This window comes from Saccostrea echinata, unplaced genomic scaffold (assembly GCF_033153115.1).
Source record: "Saccostrea echinata isolate AGI-Se365-2 ecotype Australia unplaced genomic scaffold, CSIRO_AGI_Sech_v1 ptg000062l, whole genome shotgun sequence".
Classification (NCBI taxonomy): Eukaryota; Metazoa; Mollusca; class Bivalvia; order Ostreida; family Ostreidae; genus Saccostrea; species Saccostrea echinata.
Window position 1 is genome coordinate 7,336,301 of NW_026889811.1, and position 23,020 is coordinate 7,359,320.

General features: G+C 31.9%; 1 protein-coding gene across 8 annotated transcripts in view; it reads left to right on the forward strand.

The window, feature by feature from the left end:
• LOC133175387 (kinesin-like protein KIF28) overlaps positions 1 to 18,808 on the forward strand; it is a 31,834-nt gene extending 13,026 nt beyond the window's left edge. Inside the window, exons 6-27 of one of the 8 annotated variants that reach the window (XM_061310485.1) lie at positions 765 to 843; positions 1,316 to 1,382; positions 1,825 to 2,011; positions 2,319 to 2,471; positions 4,018 to 4,115; positions 4,415 to 4,515; positions 4,626 to 4,776; positions 4,900 to 4,978; positions 5,155 to 5,255; positions 5,574 to 5,779; positions 6,187 to 6,332; positions 6,547 to 6,693; positions 7,098 to 7,257; positions 9,408 to 9,495; positions 9,648 to 9,941; positions 10,261 to 10,536; positions 12,764 to 12,931; positions 13,184 to 13,312; positions 14,085 to 14,141; positions 15,742 to 15,789; positions 17,047 to 17,256; positions 18,248 to 18,808. In XM_061310485.1, coding sequence (XP_061166469.1) covers positions 765 to 843; positions 1,316 to 1,382; positions 1,825 to 2,011; positions 2,319 to 2,471; positions 4,018 to 4,115; positions 4,415 to 4,515; positions 4,626 to 4,776; positions 4,900 to 4,978; positions 5,155 to 5,255; positions 5,574 to 5,779; positions 6,187 to 6,332; positions 6,547 to 6,693; positions 7,098 to 7,257; positions 9,408 to 9,495; positions 9,648 to 9,941; positions 10,261 to 10,536; positions 12,764 to 12,931; positions 13,184 to 13,312; positions 14,085 to 14,141; positions 15,742 to 15,789; positions 17,047 to 17,256; positions 18,248 to 18,337 — 3,035 coding nt within the window. In that variant the 3' untranslated portion in view covers positions 18,338 to 18,808. Of the gene's footprint in view, positions 1 to 764; positions 844 to 1,315; positions 1,383 to 1,824; positions 2,012 to 2,318; positions 2,472 to 4,017; positions 4,116 to 4,414; positions 4,516 to 4,625; positions 4,777 to 4,899; positions 4,979 to 5,154; positions 5,256 to 5,573; positions 5,780 to 6,186; positions 6,333 to 6,546; positions 6,694 to 7,097; positions 7,258 to 9,407; positions 9,496 to 9,647; positions 9,942 to 10,260; positions 10,537 to 12,763; positions 12,932 to 13,183; positions 13,313 to 14,084; positions 14,142 to 15,168; positions 15,241 to 15,741; positions 15,790 to 16,428; positions 16,594 to 17,046; positions 17,257 to 18,247 lie in introns of all 8 variants that reach the window. The other 7 variants (XM_061310486.1, XM_061310484.1, XM_061310490.1 and 4 more) reach the window with 7 other exon arrangements.
• Positions 18,809 to 23,020: the final 4,212 nt, after the last annotated feature.

Genomic DNA, 23,020 nt, shown 5'->3' on the forward strand with positions numbered 1-23,020 from the left:
AAACATCATTATTTGCATCTTAAAGTTATATGTAGTACAGTTAAGACAAAAAACACATTTTTACATAAGCCTTATATATTTCACATTAAACAACTGAAAATAGAATAATAATATCAGAGCTAGAGCATGTATTTAACAAGCCATGTGGGCATTGCAGCTACTTTAAGATGGGAGAAGTTGGAACTCTTACCACCAGGTACTCTGTTGAGCACTATTGATTGATTTAGCCCTTTTCAAATATTCTGCCTAGCATTAGAATAGAATCCACTTCTGTGCAGATCAATATTTCATGAGGTATTTATGTCGAGGTGATTTCAAAACTGCAGTAACTTCTTCTACACAGCTTACAAGATGGTCTTGTGAAGTATTAGAATGAAACTACCAGTACAGTGAAATCAATATCTAATTTAAATAAAGTTAAAAATAAAATCAATTTTTGAAGTTGGAATTTTAATGTTTGTATATGGAAAAGCATTTGTTAGTTACATATTCCATTTGTGTAAACATATTTGTGTTTTATAGTTTCATGTACATGTATAATGTTTTTTTTAAATTTTGGCATAAATGTTTTCACAGTAAAAAAAAAAAGCCTTGAAGTGTTCAACATCCCCCCCCCCCCAAAAAAAAAGTCATACCCAGGACCGCCTTACATGCAGTGCATATAAGTTTTCTTACATCTATTGAAAATTGCTTTAAATCAACTAGTGGAGTTTCTTTTTTTTATTTTAACTGAAACACTCACATATATTATTTCTTCTTTACAGGCTATAACTGTTCCCTGTTTGCCTATGGCCAGACAGGATCTGGAAAATCCTACTCCATGGTGGGATATGGAAATAACAAGTCAGTACATTTATAGACAACTTTAAAAGGGGAATTGAAATCAAAAAGTACATTTACACAAATTTATTTATGTGCTTTTTACCAATTAAAGTTAGGTTTTAATAATCCAGATTACAAGTATAGATTATGATTATTGTTTTTTTCTGAAGAAACTTTTTTGTACATTGAATTAAACTTTCCATGAAAGGCGTCATTGGCTTTGTTGAAATCTGCAAAAAAAATTGCAACTCTTTTACGTGTAACAAGCACCCAACAACCTTATCTAAGATATTTGATACTATAGGTTCTAGTGCAGAATTTAATATATAGACAAGTTTGATATATATCCATGTATGCATAAGTATTCATAAATGATGTTGAAGAGCATTGCTTGATTTTTAAGATAAAGGTGTGAAAACTGTATGTTATAATTGTGTTATCACCGCTATTCTATGAAAATGGTTAATCTGATGTTTGTTGAATTTTTCAATAGGGGAATCGTACCAATTACCTGTGATGAAATGTTTAAAACCATGGACAAAAATACAGACCCAAATAAGGTGTGTACAATACTGCCACATAGTGGCTTCCAATTACAAACTGTATACATACTTTTTTCCACGGGGTCATAATTCTGCGAATTTACAATTTCTGTTAAATCTGTGGATAGAAAATATGATGCAAATTTCTTAGATTGCCACTACAAGCGTTAAACATACTTTATTTGCTTTGGGACATTTCTGCAGAAAATTTGTCACTGCAGAGTACATACCGTAATTACCATGCAGAAAAAAGTACTACAGCATTTGTATATTGCACTGACTATATACAGAATGTATGACAATTATTTTCCATATTAAAAATGCTTTAATGAACTATGTAACAAGTTTTCTTGTCATTTGATCTTGTCAATTTGAACAACTTTTCAAAGTTCATTCAATGTAAAATTTCCTAAAAATATTTCATACTTTTATTTATATGATTAATATGTATTTTTTTCAGAGATTTGAAGTGACATTTTCTATGTTAGAAATTTACAATGAACAAGTGAGAGATTTATTATCTAAAGACAATCCTAAAGGTGGACTTAATGTGAGACAGAACCCCAAACTGGGCTACTTTTATGTGGAAAATCTCAAACGAGTCCCTGTGGGTAGTTACGCTGAAATTGAGAAGAGAACGGACCAGGGTAAGAATAAGCACAAGTAGACAGAATTTCATCTAATTATAAAATTTTAATTTTAGTACAGGGTAAATTTTTGATTCATAACAGTGTTGTCCATGAGCTTCAAATATCCTATGATTATTGGCAGAATTAATCTTGGGCATTATTTTACTAGGGAAAAAAATATAAAGTAATGATTACTTCACAGTTTCCCAATAAACTAATTAAGAGAACCATTTGACAGAATTAAATTACTCTGAGTTAAGAGTTTAAGAACTGCAAACTACAATATTTGATGAGTTTTAATATGGCATATTTGCATAAATTTCAGGAACGGCCAGTAGAACAGTGGCGTCCACTAACATGAATGCCACCAGCAGTAGGGCCCACACTGTAGTCACCATTACGTTTGACCAAATCATCAAGAATGAGAGTGGGTCAGAAACCAAGAAGAGTAGTGTCATGAATCTGGTAGATTTAGCAGGTAAGGGAGACTTAAATGCTACCAATTCATTCAAACCTTGTTATCATTATCTCGATCTCAATGGGACCTAGAAAAAGCTATGAGATCTCCGAGGATTGGAGATACTGAGGGTAAAATTCTTAAAGAAAAAGTCATTGGGACTTCCAATTCAGTTTAACATACCTATGGTATTTGGAACATCAGTGTTCAAGATATCAAAGTTCAACTGTAGTGGATATGGACTTGTTCTGCATTTAGAGAGAAAATTATAATAATTATTTTTTTTTATTAACAATTAATTCAAAGTTTGAAGTAGCCTGTTACCAGTACGTTGAGGGCTGTTCAAAAATTACACGGACTCTGGTATTATTTACTTTTACTGATGTCAAATTGCAATGAAATTTTACAGAAAAATATTTCTTAATGATTTTAGTAAAATTTTGGAACAATTTTTTGATAATAATTAATTTCTCTTAAAATTATTGCTGTTTTCATATTGCCGATAGTGATGTACGGAGCACGGCAAAATATCTGAAAAATGAACTCTTAGAACCTATACTTTTTCTCATTGATTTTCCAAAATTCGCGAGATTATTCGACAATTTTCTGTAAAGATTCTTTATATTGTTACATAATTATGAATTAAAATTATTGATGTAATATTTCAAGTATTAACAGAAATATTGTTATTTTCTCCGATGTGTTCCCTATAAAAACAACTGCAAAAATGACGTTGAGTGATTCGACGGAGCAGTGCATGTTTGTCAAATCATGAGTAGAATATGGAAAATGCAAACAGAGACCCAAAATATACTTAATAAAACATGTAATAAATCAGCGATAAGCCAGACATCTGTCTACAAACAGCAAAAGGAAATTTCAGACGGTAGGACCTTATGAAAAACGTTCGGGGTGGGTGGGGGGGGGGGGGTTCGGAAGAAGATCATCGACAAAATCGTGATCTGGACTGTTACCGTTTTTAATGGCGACCAACGTCACAGAACATTTCAGAAGTAGATGCAGTTTGGGGTTTTAAGAACAAACAAGATTTCAAATAATTCTCTAGTTTTATAGTTCCCAACCTGGTTTAGGAATGATATATTGATGTCTATTATGAGTAGATAGAGTGACACAAATTGTGTATCAAACAAAAAAGAGAATACTATTTGAGAAAACGAGATTGCATATTTTATATGATGTCATGACGTCGCAGATTTCACTTTAACTGCGCCGTGATTTCTTGATAGGTCTGAAGTAATCACTTAAAATTGATATTTATTTTCAATATATTGACATGAAATTTTGTTGACCACTAAAGTAAAGATTCTGTTATAATACGTGTGACTTTTTGTGTGTTTTTGTCGTCAAATATATTTACTCTGCAACAAGTCCTCGTATTTTTTGAACGCCCCTCATATAAAATAACCTTAGTTTAATGACACTTGGTGACATTATTAGAAAACACTGAAATGGAGAGAGAATATGAATGGTAATTTGACATTGGGTTTGTTTCAAAGATTTTTCACATGCTTATGCTTTTGTGAAATGATGGGTTTGTGTATCACAGGCTCCGAAAGAGCGGACAGTACGGGGGCCACTGGTGACCGTCTGAAGGAGGGAGCCAACATCAACAAATCCTTGTCTGCTCTGGGGAATGTCATCTCGGTAAGAAGTCACCATTGAAGTCAATTACACAATGTCAATCCTAATCTTACAAAAGAATTAAAAGTTAACTCTTAAGAATATATTTTTGAGATATTCATTTTAAAAATACTCGAGATTGTAGAAAATTTGTAAAATACAAACAAAATAACTGAGCTTTCTTTATGGACACAGTTGATTCAAGCAAGTATGGTTATGATTGGAGGGTTTATCAAGTTTTTAATTGTCTATGTCTTGTTCATGATTATTTGTGTGGAAATTTGAGAAAAATAATAGTTACTTAATATTTTCTTGTTATGTAGGCTCTTGCTGATTTGTCAATGGGAACAAAAAAGAAAATCATGGTTCCATACAGAGACTCAGTTCTGACCAAACTCTTACAGAATGCATTGGGAGGCAACAGGTAAAATCAAGGCCCCTTCTTTACTTTGGTAATGGATCTGTAAAATATGACCACATATTGCATTTTTGTATGAGAAAAATTTATATGTTTAAAATTTACTTCCATTACAGTAAAACAATAATGATTGCTGCCCTGTCCCCGGCTGATATTAACTATGACGAGACTTTGTCCACCCTGAGATATGCAGACAGAGCAAAGAAAATCAAAAACAAAGCAGTAGTCAATGAGAATCCATTAGATAAACTTATAAGGGAACTCAAGGTATGCTGAAAATAGGATGAATAAATTCATATGTTTTTTTTCTATCATATATATGGTAAAGATTTGCCATTAAAGATTATTTATCTGGTTTTAATGTTGAATGCTTTTTTGAACTGTGTGTAGGAAGAAAATGAGAAGTTAAAGAGAGCCATGGAAAGTGGGGGAATGGTGATGCAGGAGGGGGCGGGTCTCTCTCCTGAGGGTGAGTCCTCACTTCATTTACAGGCCTAAATTTTCATTTAGTCATTTAAACCAAGGAGCCTTCTTGTTAGGACTCTGTCAGTGTTTTTTCACAGATTTGCATTCCAAGAATAATTTTATGGGTAATTTAATGGATCAATATTTAAAGAATTTACCAAACTTGGTGTAATTTTGCAGAGCTTGAAAAGATGCGTAAACAGATGGAAGAGGATATTAGAGCTCAATTGATGGCCAATCAGGCAATGCTGGCAGAGAATGACCAGAGCTGGGATGATAAGGTCTGACAACCAAATAATGATAGTCAAGTCAACATTGATAAAAAAAAAATAACCAAAATTTATCTGAGGTGAAGTGTTAAAACAGCTCTGTATTAATATGCAGTTGTGATGCAATTGAGAAATTAGATACTCCTATACATGTATTAATTGTTAGGATAACTGACAATCTCCATTGATACTTTAATGTATGTAAACTGTTCAAACACGGGGGCTTAGATATGATTTGCTTAGGCTAGAAGTCTATTTTGTTGGGTTTTTTTTTTAGATTAATTTATAAAATTGAGCTGTATTGAACTCATAGTTTAATTTGTTATTCAGCTTGCCGAGGCCAGGACAGAAACCGAGAAAATTGAAACAGGAGGTGCAGACAGCAAGAGGAAAAGCAAAGAGCCATATTTGATCAATTTAAATGAGGATCCCATGTTGTCTGGGGTCATATGTCACTTCCTGAAGAACAGCGGTGAAACAACTGTAGGAAGGAAGGATGCCAGTCCTGTACCAGATATTTGTCTCAGTGGTCTCAGGTAGGTACAATTGTTTTACCATTTCAGAGATTCTCAAGATTAAGATTTTTAAAATATATACAAGTAGTACCATTTAGAGTAGATTCAGATAATTGTTCAAATCAAGTCCCTCATGGCTAGGGTGGCTGGGGCACAAGAGGGGTTCAAATGTTTACATAGAAATATAAAGTATGCAAGAGCAACATATCTACAATTTGTAAACTTGACATCAAGCCTCAATACTGTGAATTGAAATCATTGAAGTCATGGATTTTAGTTGCAGGTGACTCAATTCAGCATCATGGCACAAAAGCCTTTTGTTTTGAACTTTGGTTTTACAGTAATGAGAAAATGTAAGATCTCTTTTAATTTCTGTTTATCTTAAAACTACTCAAAATTATTATTGTTTTTTAAATTTTCTTCAACAGTATACAGAAACAGCATGCAGTGATATTTAACAATAAAGGTGTGATAGAAATAGAATCAGTGTCAGGAAGTGGCTCAAAGACAAAAATTAATGGCTTACCTCTCACAGGAAGGAAGGCTCTTTGTCATAAGGACAGAATTCTCTTTGGTATTTTTATTTTCTTCATCTCTTATCCACAAATAATTTTGCTTTTGACACAAAAAGAAGATTTTAGTATTTTGAATTCTAAATATTTATATGTATTACAAATGGACTAAACAGTTCAATTTTCTTAAATATCTATTATGTAATAGTGAGTTGATATTATTTGAGGTGGAATATTTTGAAATGTAGCTAAATGATATTTGGTGCCTCTTCCCAGGATCCAACCATATGTATGTTCTGATGAATCCCCTGAAACCTGAAACTGCAGATTCAAGTCTTCCAAAAGAAATAACTTGGGAGTTTGCTCAGAAGGAAATTGCTCAGGTGAAGGGATTTGCCACTGGTTCAGCAGGACTAAGTAAAGGTAATGGTGTCTTGAATGATGAACAATGTTGAGATGTTTAATTAGAAATTGAAAATAAATGAACAAAGAGAAATTGTAGATTATGATAAATATGAATCACAAATTTTCTTATTAATTAATCCTTTCTCTCAAATGTAAAAAAAAATGTGTCCGACAACGAAATAACAATTGAACCTCCTTATTTCAAACTCGATGGGACTGAGAAAAACTTCGAGATAGATATCCGAGGGTAAAATACTTAAAGAGGATGTAGTTGGGACTTCCAAATCACTTTGACATATCCATAGTAATATAGTATTCAAGATATCGATGTTAGAGATACCGAAGTTCAACTGTAATTTTCATTACTGTATGGTAGAAGTCAAAAATCAAGCTGTGATGATTTAATCTCTTACTTTAAACAGAACAACAGATAGTACAAGAGCAGGTTCTGGAAATCCTTCCTATGGTTTCTGAAGTGAATGCTGTGTCTGAGGAACTGAACAAACAGAAGTCATTTGAAGTCGTGTTAATCTCAGCTGCTGCCCAAGAGGGAGGGGACATAACTCAGTCAAATGCCTCAAAGTAAGTAGAATGGGTGACACAAAGAATTCTGTTTTTTTCCCCTGCATTAATTTTTAGAGGTGGTTTGGTTTTTATCTATAAAAAAGGTTGCTTTCAGTATTGAAAATGATTTTATAGAGACAAATAAAAGCAAGTTTTTAAATTTTGCTGAGTTACTTTGAATATTTGATAGGTTTTTTTTTTTCGTATATAGATCCTTGGTGATTGCTTTTATTTCATGATCCATTTGTTGTTGTGGATGTTTTATAATAGCTTCAATCAACTTATCAGCTAAATTTTTTGATTTCCAAGATTGTTTCATTAAATTCATCTAGCTTTATAGCCAGTTCGAAGTTTTTTTTGCCATTAATGTTACATTTTTTGTAATTCAAAGATAAGTAATTGCTAATTGATTATAAATTGCATTTTGTTTCAGTTGGACATCGAAGTATGAAAGCTTAGATGTGTTTTAATCATAATAATCTTGTCTTGCAGTAAACCACCTGCACATGCAAGCTGTGCCTTTTTTTTCATGTGTTTGAAACTTTCTAATCACACTTTTTAAAAGATACATGTATTTCATGAATTTCTAATAATGTGGTGCACTGAAATGTGATAAATCACTTTATATGTTACATGTGTGGATGTACACAATAAAAGGAAGGGTGATGGAAAATAATTGTTAAAAAACCCCTTTCTTCAAAACTGTAAATGCAGTAAGTTACATTTATTATAAATAAAGAGCCTGAAAATTTTAAATGCAACATATCTTAAACAGTCAAGGTAAGCAGTTAAAAATCCATGTGCAAATTAAGATTTTATAGCTGTTTATAGTTAATGTACCTATACTGAATTGAAGAGATAAATGGAGAAATAGGTAAAATCAAATGTTGTCACGTATTCTAAGGAAGCATGTTAAACTTAATTTTCTGTCAGACTCTAAAATGATATCATGAGGCATCATGTGCAATTACCCAGTGAATATCTACTATTGCATGTATAAACACTGACACTAATATATATTGTATGTTGTGAAGTGAGCATGCATTGTAAGTATGATCTACAAATTTAATGCTGGCTTCTGATAGAACAGTGATGTTTTATGCTGCATGCTTCTCTGGTAAACAGTCAAGAAGGAGGAAAAAGGTGTGTAATGAACTGCTGTGACTTAGCAAATCAGCTTCTCAGAATGTGACCCCTTAGTAATGCCTATGGTTTATTTGACCAATCAGCTTCTCAAAATGTGACCCCTACATTACATGTGGATTTATTAAACCAATCAGCTTTTCAGAATAAGATTTTTTGGATGGCATCAAGTTGTAAATCCTTATCTGCTTGTAGCATTTTGCCAGTGATATATTAATTGCTGTAATTTTCCCTTCAAACCCCAAATTTTGCCAACATTTTGGTTTTATGTTGCACATTTCATTTAAATGAAATTTCAGATTGATTGTGCATGTCCTTTCATTTGGCAGCTTTTGTTTTTTTTTTCATCTTATTAGCAGTTTTCATTTACTTTTCTTGGTTTATTATTATTTCTGTTTTATAAGATACTCTTCAGAAAAAGTAAAGTCTTTATTAAGATTATTAACACCTTATTGTACATGCATTTTTTGAGACTATTGCACACCATTGTATTTATGTATTCACAATTCTTCACAATTTTCCAAGGTGTAATTCTATGTATGTATAAACTTCTTTTGTAGACCAGTAATATATACAATATGTCTTGTCACACTTCACATTTTACAAATCAAAAAATACTGCCCTATAATTTTTGCCCTAAAAATGCTTGCCATAGGATGTGCAGTGATTAACTTGCATGATAGCATGCATTCAATGAAGAAGTACAGTTTACAATTCTTGATGTGCTGAAATGGTATTAATGTAATGATAGGGGAATAATTGATTCCCCCATTTTTTGAATCATTTGAAAAATTTGGGTCAAAAAATCTTTTCAAGGAAAATGCAATCCATATACTCTCTTATTGTTTCTATAACCTTTCTTCAGCAGTGTGTGAAAATCCTGTTTTCTGACTGGACAGAAAAATCAACTTCTTCACAAACTTTATTTATAACAATTTGTATTTCTAATTGGTTTCAATTTTCACATAATTGTTAGGTAATAAAAACTATTAAGAATGAACTAACTTTGTTTTTTTTGTCCACAGAGTAACAGTGAAAATGAAAAATCTCCTAAATGGGAATACATGGCTGTGGGAGAGGGGAAAATTCATCACAAGAAGATACCTTATACAGGTAAGGTTTCCTCACCTGTAAAATAGGGCAATCAATATCCAGTGATAATAAATGATCAAACTTTCAAAAAGAAGGGGAAAATTTTGGAATGTTAGAATGTTGTTCAATTTAATAGAACCATTGAATTAACTTTATTTTCCCCAAACCTATAGGAATTGTACCAGAAGTTTCTAGATGGAGAAGATGTGTCACACATTCCTAAAGAACAAGACCCTTTCTGGGAGCCCACAGAAGATGTTCTGATAGGGACCTCCAATCTCTTCCTTCAGTCTCTGTCCTATTGTCTGGACTTTGAGGATACTCTCAACATCTCAGATTACAAAGGTCAGGAGGAAGGGCATGTCAAGGTCAAACTGGAGCCCTGTGACCCCAAGGGGAAACCTATTGATGAGGAGGCATTTGTGGATGATCCTCGTGAGCTACTTAACAAACCTTACAATTTCAAGGTATGGTATTTGAGCAGCAAGTTCTTTTCATATAATTATGTTTGTAAGCATCTTGTGACTTTTTCCTCTGCCAGGTGTGTGATTGAAACATCCCTGAAAAAAGGTTGTTCTTGAATTAGATGACAAATGCTGTAACTGTTTTTTTTTATTATTTTTTTTTAATGGGCAATATTTAATAATGGGCAGTATTTATTTGAAATTGTTGTCTAATTGTAATTATTTCTTGGTTGAAGCACAGAAATGAAAAGAAATGACTTCAGATGTAAATACACAAGAAAAATGAAATGGCAAATGTTTAGATTCTATTTTTGTTTCACAGCTTACCATTGAGAATGCAAACATACACAAATCCAGATTCTCCAAAGGAATCCTGGTTAAATATTCTGTAAAGAACAACGGAAAAGTGGAAGAGGTCAAAACTCCAACTGTGAAGAATACCTTGACCCCAACCTTCAACCACTCCAAGGTCATCTCCATTCCTAAACTGAAGCAGGAAAACCTGGATTTCTTTGAGTCGGGTTGTATAACACTGTCTATGTATGGGATACAGGAAGACACATTGCCAGATCCCAAACTTCTGAAACTTAATACTAGGGTAAGCCTATCATTTAATTACTAGGGGACAAGAGTATATTGATGCTTTTTTCCCCAAAGATTGGGGGTGGGGGTGTTTAGATAAGATCATTATTTTAAAAATAGAGGTATATTTTTTTGGGAAAGGGGGGGGGGGTTATTGCAAAATAAAGCTAATGAATGATTTTATGGATGTTGAAAGTATTCACTAGTATGGATAGCTTTTTGAAATGGTTACTATACATTAACAACTTTATCTGATTGTATAATAGACATGTTATGAATATGGATATAGACTTTTATTATTTTCATAAAATTAGGGGATTCTGTTTGTTAGTAAATATAACAGTTTAATCATAGAACAGGTTCATAAAAGTTTGTATGTCATATGTAGTGATGTAAATAGATTTTTTTTCTCTCTAAATGTTTTTCCTGAACCTAATATTTGTATTACTAACAATCCAGGAATATTTCATGAGAAATGAAATCCAAATATTGTAAATGTGACTGTTCCATTAGACTGCATATCCAATGGGTATTTAAAGGAAAAAGCTATTTAATAGGAGCCAAAACTGTGATGTCAATATCACTGGACTATGTAGTAAATTATCAAGGAAGTTGATCTTTTGTTTTTGAAATATTGATATTAGAATGCAAAGAATTAATTGAAAGTAGCATATAAGTAGCAACAGCATATGATTCCTGTAATAGGTGGAGAAGATGTTTAGGGCTTTTGCAATTACTAGGTGTAATCTGTACAAAGAGAAATTACTGGGTATACTGTTTTCAAGCTGTACTGTAAAATCACTTATTTTCGAGGGGTCAAATTTTTGTGGTTTAAGGAAAAATTACTGGTTCGAGGGGATTTGAATTCGTGGTTAAAGGAGAACCACTGTTCTTTTGTACAACGTTTTAACGTTTTGGGGAGGATATGAATTTGTGGATCTCTTCGTTACCACGAAAATGCTGATAATTAAAACCCCACAAAAATTAGTGATTTCACAGTATTCCAAAGTATCCCTCTTCAAAATCGATGTTGGATATTCAGCAAGCATGATCATAATGCAGTGCATTGTACTCCCAGTTCATTTTTTAACAAGTAGACATGATTAATGCTTAAAATAGTGTTATATGTATTTATTATTTACCATCCCTTAATTTTTGATTTTAATATCCAGTCATATTTGTTAGTTTGGTATCTAGCAGTGTACATGTATTGAAAATTGATGTACTTAATTTGTTAGATGTTTAAAATTTTCTTGTATTTCTTTGCTTGAAAACCAGGAATTAAGAGAAGCCTCGTTGTATCAGGTATACACACAGCACAGTTTATCAATAGCTCATTCACAAAATTACATCAAAGTTCATTGTTATTTGATCTTAAATGAAATTTTTAAAAGTTGGCGTATTGAGAAAATTAAAAATTTTAGAAGTCAAGCAAGACAACTTGAAAAAAAAAATATATCAATGATAAAATATATGATAAATAATGCATTTTCCAATATTTGATTATTAACGGAAATCATATATTACATTACCAGAGTTTTTTTATTTGAATGTGCAAAGTTGGTTATAGATGAAAAAATTTTGAATATGAAATTTTTGATATATGACAGGAGTTAAGAGATGTTACCATAAATCAGGTATCAGATCATTATAGATACAGGCATGTATGTAGGCCAGTCACCAGTATATGACATTAAAACACAGAGACAAATAGGAGAAATTTGATGCTTTCTTCACTTTTTATGTTGCTGTTAGACCATGTTTAATTTGTTACTTTTTTAAGTTGATTGCAGATAAATGTACCATGCATGCTATTGAGACTGCTTTGTTATTCTTGTAAGGACTCGAAAATTAATGCCATGATAATTTAGAAATTTGTGTACTCCAATTAGCAGACAAATGCATGTACATGAAGATTCATTTTATTTTTGGTTTGCATGTCTTGAATATTATTTGTTGTGAATGACACAATTGTACGTGTAGCATGATACATTTGTAGTTTTTAGCTCTATTAAACCAGGTTAGAAGAGTAATATGTTTTTCAGAAGCTTGAAATATTATTTACTTTACTGTCACATCATGCTGTTCTTCACAACCTTTATTTCAGGGCCGAATCTCACTTTTTTCGGTAGATATTGTACTTAAAAAAATATTTCTGAAAGAAAAACAAAATTAGAAAATAATCCTTAAAGTTTGTTATTTATCATCTCAAAAGTAATGCGTAATATCTTTCTATGATGTAGGAGTTGAGACAGATGGAGAACATGGAAAATTCCCAGGCTCACGCCAGCGGTAGACGAGGTACAATGTTTGGTAACGAGATAGCTTCTGACACCTCTCATCTCAAGACAGAGGTGGTACTGTTACAAAGAAAGTACGAAAGACTGCAGCAGAAAGAACGCCGAATGCAGGTAGGTTATATTCATCCAGTGTTGCTGTTGCACAGTGGTACTTGTAATGATTTTTTTAGGGTTAGTGGTTGCATTGTAGGTGTTGTAATATCTACTGGCAATAATTTTAGCGTTCATGGTTTGTATCTAAAGAATTCATTACTAAGGTGACCACGGAATCTTCAATACTGTGTCTAGATATTATTTTTGACCCCAAAATGTACAAATCTGGACAATGCATCTCTTCTACTCCCATACACTTTTTTCTTAAAGCAAATATGTGAAGAATGGTCTAAGAAACCTGCTGAAGAGAAGCAGTTTGAGCCATTCTACCGAGCGGTTTCAGCAGCTGCCAATAGCACGGGAACCAGACTCAAGACAAGAGTTCAGATGCTTAATCAGGTTGGTAATTAAGAGGTTAATTAAATATTTATGAAGATATCTTTAAAAAGTAATGTTTAAATAAACTATCAGTAGCAATGAAAATTGAAAAGTATTTATCCTACTTAAGCCACTTTTGGCAATCATTTATGAAACTATTCATCAAATGAATTGTATTTTTTCTCTTATAAAATGAAGGATGAAGTTTTGTATGCTTTGAGTTTCTATTAATCAGTCTTTTCCAGTTCACCAAAGAGAATTTGTTATACCTTTGTCCATTACATACAATATAATTCTAATTAAACAGTAAAAACATAACTTTAAATTTTAACACACAAGTAATCTAATTTGATTTAATTAAATGTTGGAGACTTTACATCAAGAACACAGACAGACAACTTATTTCATAGCTCCAACCCTCAATGACTCATACTTTAGGCAATATCTGCTATTCATATAGCTCTTCATTGGCAAATTTTATAAAGATTGTTTGACAAGTAAATATTCCACATTGTGAAAAATGGTTATATGTGAAGTAAGAACTGCATATACAGTGTATACTTGTATAGTAATTAAAAGGTATGACAAACATTTGTAGACAGGGTTCTCAGGCATCTCAAATTTGTCAGACACTCAAACCTGAGTCTATTGGCAGTGGCTTTGGGTTTTGATCTAACAAAAAAAAATGTCCAAGAACCCTGCTGAAATGTACAAGCTTTAATACTGAACTGCTGTGAATTTACCTTTTGTTATGAAAATCTCTTTCATTAACAAATCTTGAATTTCCTTCCAGATGCTAAAGTTGCAAAAAACTGTTGCACTGCCAAGTTACAAAGATAAATCTTCCCCAGTAAGACTATTTGAGCACTGCCTCATAACAAATAGCTTACAGTGTATTTCTTTAAAAAAAACAACTTGTATCTAAATCTAACTTGAGCTGAAGTTTCTGTCTAGTTGACTTCTTTGCATAATTAACAATGATAATTAATCAGGAGAGAAAGAGATTATTAAGGATTAATGAGAAAGTGCTTATTATTTTTTGAAATAACTGATGCTTTCATTGCATGGTACTCATAAAAATATGTAGCATTGAATGGAATTGAATAATAAGTGACATGTAAGATGTGGCTTTCTTTTGCTTAAAGATTATTATGTGAAAGTTTATGTATAGTCTAAAAAGTTATCATGTACTTCTGTATCAAATTTAAATTGCTAAATAATTTAAAGAAAATAATGAAAATTTTTCAAAATTTCATTTGAAAAAAAAAGAGAGTTCACTGTCACCATAAGCTTTAACAACAACAACAACTATATCCAACCAGAATTGCACCAGTTGCCTTTGTTGTATGGTAATTGGAACAGAGTTCTGTCAAGTTAATCTATATTTTGAGAGTTGAGATTTCACTGTTAGATTTTCTTTGTGTTAACCATTTAAATCCTACATTATTTTATGGGATTTTGCCCATGTTGAAACTTAAAATCCCCCTCTTGAATTGGTCAGGACTATTCCTGAAGAGGCATATATAATTTAAGGTCCATATGATGAAATTAAAATATCTTTCATTACTTCTGCTTACATTTCTTGCACAAGAACTGCTTCTACTGTAATTTCAAGCTATGGCAATATATATGTAAGAATGTTGAGGAGATTGAGACTGAAAGTACAAGAAAAATAACAACTAAAATCACTTATTTACTCAAATACTTTATTTCTTAAAAGAACACTGTTTTTGTATTACACATGTATTAATCTGAACATGGATATCTTTCTCTTTACAAAATAGAATTTTAAGGGGGAAAATTTGTAATGCTGTTTCGAAAGCTTGTAACATCGTGTAATTTTTTGTAATGAACCATTAATTAATGTTTTGATACAGATGTTACATTTACAAAAAGAGGCACCTGAGTTGCAAAGACAAAAAACAATGGACCCTAGCATGCTGTCAAAGGTTTAGAGTTTTTATAAAGCATTGTCTTTGACAATCTGCCTGAATAGATGTGTATGGTGCTGGATTTTGCTTTAAACTAACATACACATGTATAAGAAAGTCGTAGCATTTCACAAACCATCCAATATTGATTCTTCTTGAATTTAAGTAATATTCATCACATGATTTTTCATAATCTAAAAATATCATACACATGCTTTTTCTTGATCATAATCTTTCTAGTTAAAAAAAAAAAATAAAATAAATGCATTTTTTGATGCTTGACTAATGCTTGAACAGACAGTGCTTTCAGGCTGTTTGCATTAGAGGAGACTCTTTTCTTATATCAGATCATGATTAGAAATTTTAAAAAAAGATAACAAATTTGCACTTCATTCAGATCCATATGACAGAATCATTCACAACTTCATCAACAGCAGTGCAATACGTCTTGGGGCCTTAGCTTTTGGGAGCTTTTCATTAGAATTTGTTAATTTTTATCAAATGTAAATATTCAAACAGGTTTTGCAAGGGCAAAAGTACGTGAGGCAAATGGCCATGGAGAAAAGCGTAAGCTCACCAATGACGTTACCAATTCCTATATTTCAAATATCTTAACTATTTTCTAAGCTAAAATTCAACACAGACCCTGGAATTGCTGTTGAAAAAGGACACTCTTAGCATAACTTGTCAAAAAAAAAAAAAAAAAAAAAAAAAAAAAAAAAAAAATATATATATATATATATATATATATATATATATATATATATATATAATCTAAATGATGAGTTTAATTGGAAATTTAACGGTTTAGAAAAATATATGCAAGTTTAAGCTTAGAGTATTTCTGTGTTGGGTTTCAGCTTTCTATTGTTTTCACCTGACTATTTACTAGCATGTTCAGTAACATTATTCTAGTTTATAACTATAATGCATGCATTTCCAGGTAAGTGGGTTATGTAAAGTGTAGTTGGGCTTCCCAGTCAATAAGTAGTTTTAATTCTTTATCCTCTAAGTCCCAGAAACTGTCACCCAATCTTTTTCCTATTTCTGTAACTGTTTTTAGCATACCTGGACTGGGAACAGGGCCATGGAAACGTGGATTAACGGTATATTTAGAAAGATTCACGTTATTAGTCCTGGCCATTATAGTACTAGATGGATGAGGAAACTTTGGGTCTCTCTGATTGTGTCGTCTGCTTTTTCCAGGATGGTAAACATGTCGGGGACGGGGATACGATAAGTTTATTTGTCTTTGATGAAAATGAACACGAATTGGCACAGGAGGCCAGCTTAAATAACGGCGTTGTTGACTACCATAAAGTATCCAAGCACCATTACCCGGATCTACAACTAACCAAAACCAAAACTGATGTAAGATTCGGCGTCACTTCCGGAATGACGCACACAGAGAATGCGTTTTAAAGCTTGTATGGTTCACAACCCTCTTTTCGTTGTACTCGTAATCCTTAAGTTAAAATGTTAGGTTAAAAATGTTACAAGATTATTTGCATGAGTTTCTAGATTTTCGTTGTCCGCAAATGTTGTATTTCCTTTTTTCAGTCATTTTCTTACTCCCTTTTCATGTCGCTTTTGAGTGTAATTAAGTCTTCTTTAGATTTTAATGATAAACTGACACTGTAGATTCACCAAAATGTTGTTTGGGAACGTGGAAGTAATGTCGGCAATACATCCCTGAATTCCTTTTCCCCAAGAGAAAATGATTCATAATAATAAAGCTGATTCAATTGATATTTTAAAAATAATTAACGATGGCTCTTTTTTTCAAACCAAATCGAGGCTGCTATGTTTGTACTTTTTCTACAGTCTGTGATAGAAGAAAAAGAGGAAAGTCAGGGAGACCAAGATTCATTTGGCTCTGTAGACTTGGCACCCTATATGAACCCAGGCACTGAGGACTCTCTCAACCGCAGTAAAGGGTTTACACAAAACGGCAAAAGGACAACTCTTCTCTCTGATATAAACTCCAAGAGAGAGGTTATTAAACCGGCGCGAAATGCAATAAGCGAGTATTCAGTGAGTCGATATTCCTGCCCCCTCAGAGTTTTGCTTGTTTCCCTAGCTTATTTTGTTTTTATTTTACAACAAAATAAATCTAGACATCAAAGGGGTAAATGCTTTCCATTGAGATAAATACTCCAGTTACGTTGAAAATATTAAAATTTAAAGCACTTTTTCCTAATTTTTGTTTGTGGTAGCCATTGGTTAGTAAACGTTTTAGTTTTGATTTTCTTTTATTTTTGTGTTCACTTATAATTGTTTAATTCTTAGTTTGATTTGAAGAAGTTCAATATCGAAATCCGTCAAAGGTAACTTCATATGTTGTTCAGTTTTCTGAAAATTAAAACATTTCAAAATTCCATTCCTCTGGTTTCTCAGGCGTGGGATTAACAAAATTCGTATTCTTACGACGAATCCTAAATAGTGATCCACACAACAACAAAACAGGAGAAAAGATAAGAAATTACCCGAACTTCTTGAAGTGAGAAGAGCCAGAAAGGCTTCGTTGAAAAAAAACGTATATTCTTTGTGTCGTTGTAACCGATGCGCGGACATCTTGCTTGTCAATTTGGCATCTACTGTTGGCATGGCAACTTCTCTATAGCATGATAATAGATGTAATCAAATGTAACCAATTATATAACTCGGAAATGCATGCATGCAATTTTGGTTACAACGTATTATCAGCACATAACAATGACGTTAATTCGAATATAGTCACAATAATTCAGTTCAATAATTTTATTTTATGAACATGTATTTTATAATTTTATAGATTCTAGGTAAAAATTATATGAAATAGACTCTTTCTTTTTTTTTTTTAATTTCCTTTTGTTTTGTTTTTCTTTTAGTAGATATATTGCAATACGTTTTTGCATCTATATTTGAATTCATTTTAAATAGTGTGCACACGTACAAATGTAGACAAATAACTATTTCGTGTGATTTTCAGTTAGTCCAAATGAATTGTTGAATTTTAATTTGATTTTGTGTTTTGTTTAATCAGGCAAACAAAAAAGCACCAACGTCGAATGGAAAGCGCCCAAGTTCTGCTGAAAACAACAAAACAGAAAGTTCTGCTTGTGTCCTACAGTGATATCATCCAAGTTTCTAGAGTGAAATTCAAACATCTCTATCGATCTGTTTCAGTAATGACTTTATATAATCATATTCTGTTATATTAATAAGGTATTGTTTGCCTAGAGTTATTGTATTAAGAATATCTGTGATAAAAGGGGAATGCCACTATTTTTCCTTAAGAAAAGACCCCGTGCAATGTTATCTTTTTGCAATACGTCTTACTGTTTTCGTTGTCAAATCAATATGTGATCTTTTTTTTTTCGTATAAAAATGAAGAACTTCAGGTATTTCATTAGTAATGTGATGACATGCAATACTCTTTCAGATGAGCTTATGTAAATTCGGTTACTCTTTTACACACAACTAGTTATCATGGTCATAAATTGATGTGATTTATGATGGTTTCCGTCCATTTTGTTTATGTTGGATTTTTTTTTTTTTATACATATTTGATATATAATTTTCATCTCTTTACGAAACTCTTTTGTAACTATATACTGAAATATAAATAAATCAATTTATTAATGAATAAATAGTTTTCCGAATGTTTTAGTAGGATCAGACATAGTATGAAAAGATTAAGAATATCAAGAGACTCAAAAGTTTGAAAGAAGGAAAATTCAATTTGCTGAATTGCAGATGACGTCAAGTGAAATGGCCGATGGCATTGCAATGTGCAGCTTGACTGTGCTGATTCTTAAAGTAAAATTGGCAATGGCATTGCAATATGAACAATTTAACTGCGCTTATTCTGCAAAGTGAAATGACCAATGACATTGCAATGGACAATTTGACTGCACTTACTAATATTCTGCAAAGTGAAATGAGCCAATGACATTGCAATGAAAAAATTGATTGAACTTATTCTGCAAAGTCAAATTACCGATGATGTTGCAGTGGACAATTTAACTGCACTTATGCTGCAAAGCCAAATTGCCGATGGCACTGCAACGAACAGTTAGACAGCGTTTATTCTGCAAAGTTAATTTGGTAATGGCGTTTCAATGAACCTTTTGACTGTACTTATTCTGCATAGTGAAATAGCTGTTTGTACTGCAATGATTAATTTGACTGCGCTTATTCTGCAAAACAGACATACTAGGTCAACCTTTCTTTAAGAAAGTACAGAGCTCAAGATCCAACAATTAAAGCAAAGTATCAAAGACAACGTGAGTTAGAAATCTTTTATTGCAACTCCCATTTGCATGATGAGGATATCATTGCATAATTAACAAAGTAAATGCCATTATATTCTTAAGATACGAAAATCAATGAAAGAACATTTTTTGAGGGATGTTTTTCTTATTTTATTTTCAAAGTTAATAATTTTGGTGCGTTAAGGTTAACTTACACTAATTGTTTGTCTAAAATACAATTTTTCAAAGTGAAATTGGCAATGACATTGAAATGATCCATTTGACCACTCATTCTGCATCTTGAAATAGTTTATGACATTGCAATGAACAATTTGACTGCACTTATTCTGCGAAGCCAAATTGCCAATGTCATTGCAATGAACAGTTTTACTGCACTGATAAAAACAGAATTCTAAAAAAGTTAAATTGGCAATGGCATAGTAAAGTACAGTCTGACTGCACTAATTCTGCAAGATGAAATTGCAATGAAAAATTTATGATTATTCTGCAAAGCAAAATTGCTGATACATTGCAATGAATAATTTTACTGCACTTCCTAGTATTTGGCAAAATGAAATTGTCGATGGCATCACAATGATTAATTTGATTGCCCTTATTTCGCAGAGCTAAATTGCCGATGGTAATCTGATGAACAATTTGACTGCGCTTATTCTGCAAACCAGAATTGCTGATGACACTGCAATGCACAATTTCAATGCGCTTATTCTGCAAAACATACAACCAAGGTCAAATTTTCTTTACAAAAGTGCAGAAATCAAATTTTAACAATGAAAACAAAATAATAAAGTCGACGTATGTTAACATTGTTGAAATCTTTTTTTGCAACTCCTAAATAAATTGCGTGATAAGGAAATCATTGCATGATATACTTAGTTACTGTCATTATTTTTATTTTCTTCAGATATGAAAATCATTGTTAGAACTTGTTTTGGAGGGATTGTTAATTAGTTTGCTTATTTTTTCAGTTTTATTTTCAAAGTTTATAACTTTGATGCGTTTAGATATTCATGTACTTTGATATTATTGATAAGTATTATTATCATGACAATTATTTCTTTGTCAAAAATAACATTGATGAACATTAATTGCAAAAAATCATTTTGAACATTTACAGTACCAATTTTACATAATGCATAAAGCACCAAAACAATTTGATCGAAATTAGGTAATGCATAGCTTCATTAAATAGAAACTGTATCTGGAATCTTTATATATATACCCCACTTACTGTTTAATTTTACGTTTATTTGAAACTAAATGTTTATTCTTAAAATCCCTAATCCAATTTTGGATGTGGGTTCACTTGGAATTACCACAGATAAAACAAATTTTTCAGAACGAGTGTTTTGAAGACAAAGTTTCCTGTGTCTTTTTACGGGGAACGGAATCGTAATTAACCGATTCTGTATAGATTTGTATGTGACGTGTGTAAATTTTGTTCACGTATGTTTTCATAAAGTATCATTGCATATTTGTAATATGTCTGTGGTATGATTTGTTAATGAGGGCCCCACTCTGAATGTGCCCAGATGTGATCACTCTATCAATCCGTTTGTCTGATATCATTTGTCCGGAATATGTATTTTCTCTCCTCTTGATACAATCTGGCTTTTTTGAAGATAGGAAAATAAACAAGAGCGCATGGGCCACGACGCTCACCTTATTAAAGGTGACCCAGTTGTTGATAATTTTTTCTTCATTCAAATGAAAAACCTTTACTGCATATAGGTAATGAAAATTTAATTTGATTTTAGCTCAAATTTGGCCTTAGGGTTAAAAAAAAAATGAATCCACACAATTTTAGAATGTATCATATTAATATGATTTATTGAGTTCCTGCTACATTAGAAAAGTTTTTTTTATCGATTTATATACCGGTATTCCTATGTAAAACTTAGGCACTCTTTTGGCCACGCCCTATTCTCAGCGCTCAAGATTTGTACAAACTTCTATCTACACTACCTGAAGATGCTTGCATAGTACATGTAATATGACTAATTACATGTATGGTCCTTCCGAACTTAATGAGAATTTTTTTTTTCCTAAACATTCATTAGTATTCCTGTTAAACTTTGATCCCCTGATATGGGAGACCATAATGTGAACAAAATTGATCTACAGAACCTGAGGATGCTTACATAATAATTTGATTAACCATGGCCCTGTTGTTCATTACATGATTTTTTCCTATAATACTCTTTTGTAATTTTTTGACCCCCTATCCCTATTATGGCCCCACCCTTACCACGGTGGACCATAATTTTAACAAAATTAAATCTTTCTCAAGAGAGATGTTACATTGTATTTCCATTTTATAAGAATATATATATATATATATATATATATATATATATATATATATATATATATATATATATATATATATATATATATATATATATATATCAGCCATTCCAGGAATCGAACCCATTCTCAGGTAAAAGAATCTTTGCATAGAGTTTACACGCTTTACCACTACACTGCGACAGTGAAGTACCAAGTGGTATTTTAGGTGCACATTTTGCATTTCGGATGGATAATAATTTTTATTCGATTTTTGTGATTTTCAAAATATGCCTCTTTGAAACAAAAATCGGAAATGGCAGTTTTGAAGAAGAATCCTGTCTCTTTATGCGTATATCAAATTCATTCTGTTTCAAGGAGGCATTTTTTCAGAACAATTGGGATTCCCTATTTGAAAAACAGAAAACTTGACTTGATATGTGACTTATTTGCACTTCATTTAATGGCAAATTGGAAGTCGATATGCAGTTTCTAAATATTGTTCTACATTGTGCTGTATATACCGTTGTATCTGGAAAAATTTAAGATCGTTTTCTGTTACTTAATTTTTTTTCTTTTTAATTGCTACAACTTTAGGGAAAATAACAGATATATATATATATATATATATATATATATATATATATATATATATATATATATATATATATATATATATATATATATATATATATATATTAGGGATGTCAACGAGTACCCGGTTGACCGGGTACTCGATGGTACGTCCGAGTATCGAATACTAAAATCGCTAATCGGTTACTCGGATGTATTTTTTTTTATTATTTTAAAGAACAAAGTTTTTTGTTTTTGTTTTTTTTTTTTTATCAAAAACTTATCAAAAAATGCAACTTCAAAATGAATTGTTCATGTTTACCTTGTAATTAGTGTCACCCACACCTGTTAATAACCCATTATTGTCTGTGGCTTCTGTGTACTTGTTTATACAGTAATTACCGCGACCAATCTCCTGATGCACACCTCTTGTGGCCCATTATTTTTTGGATGGCTTTAATGATTAGTATTTAATGAACATCGTTTAATTAGGGTTTATTATCCTAAAATAATTTAGTTCGCATACAGTAGCGAATTCGGACTTGAAAAGAAATGCCGCTACCACTTTAAAAAGTGAAAAAAAAAACATTAGGAAAGAACTAAAGGTTTTAAAAATGTTTAAAATTAGTAACTCAAAGTAAACATAGCGTATATTGGGAAACATTCAACATACATGTATTAATTAA